Genomic DNA, 6,000 nt, shown 5'->3' on the forward strand with positions numbered 1-6,000 from the left:
GTGACCACGTGGGGCCAGTTCTGCAAGGACTTCAGGTTTTAGCTGGAGTAAAAGCAGAATCTACTGGAGGGTTTGAGCAGGGGAGCGACGTGAGGAGACTCATGTTCTGCAACGACTGCTGTGGTTCTTACGTGAAGAGCAGACTCCAGAGCAGCGAGGGGCTCCAGGCAGGCGAGGGTGGTGGCCTCGGCCAGGGTGCTAGCGGTGGAGGTGGGAGGAGTAGGGGTTTCAGGATTGATTTGGAAAGTACAGCTGACCCAGCCGTGAGAGAAAGAAAGGTCAGCAGGATAAGGAGAAACCAACAGAAGGAGAGACCAACCAAGGAGGAGTCAGTGAAATGAGAGGAACCCGAGAGAGCACGAGGGTCTGGGGAGCCAAGTGAGCTGTCGGGAGGATGAACACGGGCTGTGCCAGTGCTGCTCCTGGCCAAGGAGATCACAGCTGAGGACGGACAACCGACCACCGGGAGGTCATGGTGAGAACAAAAGCATGGCTGGATTTGGTGCAAGAGAGAGCAGGAAGGGAGGAAGGGGACACACCAGACACAGATAATTTACTTGAGGAGGTATCTAAGTCTAAGGAAGCTAACAAGCTGGTGTGAATGTCTCCATGTACATGCTGATCTTGGCGGAAGGAGAGAAGGGGGATCGAGGGAGGCCGTCTCTATCCTACCCGGGGCGGAGGGTGTGCGGAGGTCCGTGGGCAGCCCTGCAAGTGAAGCTGGAATTCTGCAGAAGGCTGAGGATGTGGGGTTTTTTTCAAAAAATGATTGTTCGTGTGCTTTCTGTATTGATTTCCTTTGGCCAGAGTGATGGCTGGTTTTAATTTAAATCATATATTTTCTTAAAAATGAGGAAAGCATGCCTTACCCTGTAGTCTGTTACTCCAGAATGTTGGATTCTTGATATCTGGTAAGAATTTGCATCACACTTAAGTTCTAAGAGTGAGATAGGAAATATACTGGCACAGATATTAATTCTGAGCAGTTAATGCCATTGTTTTTGCTTTGATTCCTATGGAGGATTAATAAAGCACCATTATTCACGCTCTTGCTGCCTCCTGGACAGGTTCTGGGGAGACCTGTGTCCCTGGGCCTCGGGTCACATGCCCAACCTCCTGACCACTCCAGGATGCAGGCTCAGCAGGCTCCTCAATTGCTGTGTGAGAACCGGGCCTCTGCTGCCTACCCTCCCATCTCAGCTCTGCTACTGACATCCCGCGGGGTCTGGAGCCAAACACTCAACATCCCCACACTTTATTTACTAGTTTCTAAATGTAGAAATGATAATTTGCTACTGTATAGCAAACTTATTTGAGCATATGTTCACTTCTTGGTAGATCATTTGCAGTAAAGGCAGAATTCTAGACCAGCTTCCCTGCTCCTCACGACATTTCTGGGCCACATTCCTCAACCAATTAACTAGAAGTTTTTTCAAGAACTACAAACAAATGTTGCCATTAGCCTTAGCAAAACAATGCTAAGTTATGCCGCCTCCAAACATACACAGCATTTTCCCTTACCCATGACCTGAATTGAACAAATCACTACTTTTTTCCATTGATTTGATGTGAAACTTCATTTCAGTCAAATGCAGATTTACTCCCAAAGAGAGAATAACTTTACAAAAAGATCCACAGTAAGATAGATTAAAACACGAAGCATTCCAATGGCGTTTAAACTGTGGTCGTTTTCACTATAATTAAGTTGACCCACACATAGCTCTTCAGGAAGAGAGCTAACGCATAGAGTAAGGTCTAATGATCCACGCCGTGCTGGTGGCTCTTTATCCCAGCTCAGATCCCACCTCTTCAAGACGCTCTCCCATGCTACTCCACCTGGAAGGCCCTCCATAGCATTCTGGAAACCGCCCCATGTTCTGTTGTATCTTAGTTTGTTTGGGCTGCCATTAGGAAGTCCCACAGACTGAGTGGCTTTAACAACAGAAATTTATTTTCTCACAATTCTGGAAGCTAGAAGTCCAAGCCCAAGGTGTTGGCAGGCTTGATTTCTCCTGCAGCCCTTCCTTGGCTTGTAGATGGCCGCCTCAGGCTGTGTCCTCACGTGGTCTTTTCTCTGTGCACGCACATCCCTGGTGTCTCTTCCTCCTTTTATAAGAACACCAGTCATGGGAAGAGGGCCCCACACTAACGGCCTCATTCTCACTTCATCATTTCTCTAAAGACCTTATCTCCAAATACAGTTATGTTCTGAGGTACTGGGGGTTTGAATATCAACATGAATTTGGGGGCAGGGAGACACAATTCAGCCCTTCATCCCTCATCGTTCACTTAGAATATTAGTAAGTATCCATTCTCCGAGGGTCTCTTCTCCTCAGCTTGCATGTAAGCTCCCCGGGTGAAAAGCCCTGTTGTAAGATTCTGTGTCCCCAGCAATCAATGGTTTGATTGACCTTCCTGATCACTACTGGAATTTTGTTCACATTTATCCTGATGGAAACGTATTTTGGAAGGAAAAATTAATCAGTCACTGTGGCTTCATGTCAGTGACCTGGCTAGATAATTTCCAAGTTTCCTCATAAATATGACTGTTGATTTCTCATCACCATCTATGTGGCTTCCCTGTGAAACTCCTCTCTCTAGGGAGTTTCAGCCATTTGCTTAATTTCCATAGGAAGGCATCCCAAGAGGAGCCAGTCCTAACTCTTAAAAATTCCATAGGCATTGCTTACTTTCATGTCTGCATCCAGCAGCACCTGAAACCCTGGCCTGATCAGGACCTAGCAGTTCATCTCATTTTATTTTGCAGCTGAGGAAACAGAGGCCCAGGGCAGTGCAATGGCTTGCCGAATGCTTCCTTGCAAGGACTTCAAGAAAGTTTTCCCAGCTCTGAGGACAGCATTCTTTCCAATAACCCATCAATCCTCATTATGCAATGAGAAGAGCAAGGGCTTTCTGTTTTATGCACAATAACTCATATAATGAAGTGCAATCACAGCCTCTCCTATGAATTCCAAGGAACCCTAAAGCAGCATCTTTTGGTTCCAAAAAGATCTAGCATGACAATTTTATTGGTTCATAAAATGCTCAAATGCTCAAACCATATGCTTAAGTACAATTCCCAATGGATATATCCTTCCTCACATGAAAAAAAGAGGAGTTTTTCAACATCAGGTGTTAAAATAAGTGTAGATATTGGGGAAAATAATCTAAATTTAGCCCTGAGTTAGTTCCAGAACAGAGGAGATGATGATGCCAGCTTCACAGCCTGGCATCTCCACGCCTGCAAATCCTGCTCTAAGTTTGCTCAGTAGGTACAAATCATACCCAAAGACATTTGTACATACACATGAGCCTTGCTAGACACATCCTATGTACAGTATTGTTTATAAAAGTGGAAAAGTCAATGTATATACTAAGCAGACTTTCAAATCAGGTCCTATATTTTGTCATCTGAAAATACATAGACATAACCCATATGGAGATATGGTGGCTTCCTCATGCCAGCCTCTGTTTGAAAGTGAAGGTGAGATCTCACGTCAGACACTCATGAGAGCTTCACTGTCCCACCATCGAAAGGGCTCTTCTCTCATGACCAGACAAGTGAAACACCCATAGTCTGAAAAGAAGGTGTGTCTCATTGTGACAGAGGCTTTGTGCAAATGATTCCTTGTGCCCATATCAAGAATGTGGGTCTGAAAAACAAAAGACTGTGTCACTGGCTTGGTTTCTCTGTGGTGTTTGTAATGACCCCTTTTTACTTACTGGAGTCTGACTTTCTAAAATGTGTCTTGTTCATTTTCCACCGAGACTGAGAGAACTGCACGTGGCAGTTTATGAATTGGATCTCCCAGCAAGGCTCTGAAAGACAACAGGAGTGGGGTGGTCTCTGTGTGTGAAACTCCCTGCACAGAGCTGGAGTCGGGCTGTGACATACAATCCCATCTGTGTGTGACCCAGCAGCCTGCAAACAGCTTCCCTGCAAGGGGAGATGCATGCCAAGTGAGGACGACAGAGACTTTTGTTAATTCTGTTTATCTCAGAGACTGGTCATTTGTCTGTTGGGGGGAATAAAAAACAAGTAAATACATTCCTTGCTTATGTGCAGTCTGAATTGTTCGTTTTCTCCATGTCTTTATTTCCAATTCTCCAAATATCCCTTCCCTTTAATTGTGGTAATCACTTTATGGCATTTTTATGTACACAGGTATACAGCCCCAGGTGCACAGCACAAAGTTTGAATCCATATTTTCAGACTCCTTTGGCTTTGGCAGTCTGTGGAGATCCATAATGAGATACAAGAGTTCTCATCCCCTTTCTGTTAGCAGAATTTATAGAGTTGTCCCTGTGCCCAGGGCACGTAGCTTAGTGCTACATTATCAGCAATAACAGTGCATTCTTAACAGCCTCCCTGGATAGTTTGCTAAATTCTTTCTGAGAGCCTCTTGCTGGCCCTTACAAAGGTTAACTGAACAACAGACCAGAAGCTGGAAATCCAACTATGTAAGCAAAAAGAGAGCTGCACATACTATTGCACAGATAGAGGACCAGGTTTGTGGGATCACATTTGGAGTTCTGGCAATTCCAGATAAAGGTCATCTTTAGGTAAATCAGCTTTCCCCAGACCAGGCAGTCTGGCTTCGCTGGGATTTTGTTTGTTTTGTTTGTTTTTATAGATGCTGGAAATTAAAAATGGAGAATCTGAACTACACAATAAATTTTTTTCTTCTCCATGTCTTTTCACCTGGACCAAAAAAGCAAAAGAAGAGGAAAGGTGGCATTACTAAATAACAGTAAAGAATATGACCTAAAAATCCCCTCCGAGAAATCCAGGAACACGACTCCCCTTCAAAGAGTCCTGTGGGTAACTTTCACAGTCTAACACATTGATGAACTCGCCAAGTGACTACAGGAGGACAGATGACTGCAGAGCGAAGGAACAGAAGGAATTCGTCATGGACACATGAAAACCTGTCAATTTTTTAAACTTAAACATAGAAAATATGAAGTTAGCTAGAATTTTTATTTGTAAAATAAATAGCCACATTTTTATCATCAAATATTACACATTGCTATAGTTCTCTGTTTTCTACACTGAGAATCCAAGACAGGTCCTCGGGATAACTTTTGGGAAACAACATAACCATGAAAAAAAAAAATCTTCTCGGCTAAGAACACAAACTTCTTGTCTGTCTTTAGTGTCCCAAAGGACTAGGGAGACCTGAACATTTAAATAAGACTCCAGTACCAGGAGCTACCTGTTCCCTGCTTGACTCCAGCTCTCCCGTCCCCACCAAGAAGAGGACACGGTACTCACCAGTCATTAGGGTATAGTAATTGGGATACGAGAGACTAGGGAAGTCTGGGGTCAGGTAATCCACTTTTACTCCCCTGTTCACAATCTCTTTGAAACCAGGCAACGACTCCAGGGCCTCATCACTGATGTAGTCTGAGCGAAAACCATCCAGCAGAAACACCAGGAGCTTCCGGCGGGCAGAGGCTGGCTGAGCCAGGCCAAGCACAAGGACCAGCAGGAGAGCCCCCAGCTTCGCTGCCATGCTGCCAGGAGCCTGCCAGAGCCCGGCTGGCACAGCCGTCCCCTTGCAAAGCCTGAGGATGGAGAGTCTGTAGCTATTCTCTCTTCTAGGGGCTGGACCCTGAGCTGCTGGCCTTGCTGAGCCAAGTTCACTTTCAGAATTTAAAGGAACAGCAACCTCTTTTAAAAATATCTATGCTCATCCTTTGTTAGAAAGCCCAGAGTCCGACTCCTTCAGATAAGCTGGGTTCCCAAACAACCCAGGATTAACACCAGGGGAAAGAGTACAACCTTATTATTTTGGGTGAGTGTTCCAGAAATACAAGCACCCACAGAGAGGTGGAATTTTAGAAGATGACAAAGTCAACTCTAACTTTGCAGTTGAGCTAACCAAAAGGAGGAGCCAAGAAAAGGACAATCTTTTAATTTCATGTTATCCCACGTCTTTACCTCTCTTACTGACTTTTTCACTTGTGATTTAGTTACACGAACTTCTTAATTCAGTA

At 44.8% G+C, this 6,000-nt stretch overlaps 1 protein-coding gene across 1 annotated transcript in view; it reads right to left on the reverse strand.

The window, feature by feature from the left end:
* ENPP6 (ectonucleotide pyrophosphatase/phosphodiesterase 6) overlaps window positions 1-5,525 on the reverse strand; it is a 116,621-nt gene extending 111,096 nt beyond the window's left edge. The window contains exon 1 of the mRNA XM_063077542.1: window positions 5,276-5,525. Coding sequence (XP_062933612.1) covers window positions 5,276-5,516 — 241 coding nt within the window. The 5' untranslated portion in view covers window positions 5,517-5,525. The remainder of the gene's footprint in view (window positions 1-5,275) is intronic.
* Between the last annotated feature and the right edge of the window lie 475 nt (window positions 5,526-6,000).

Source organism: Cynocephalus volans, chromosome 13 (genome assembly GCF_027409185.1).
Source record: "Cynocephalus volans isolate mCynVol1 chromosome 13, mCynVol1.pri, whole genome shotgun sequence".
Lineage (NCBI taxonomy): Eukaryota > Metazoa > Chordata > Mammalia > Dermoptera > Cynocephalidae > Cynocephalus > Cynocephalus volans.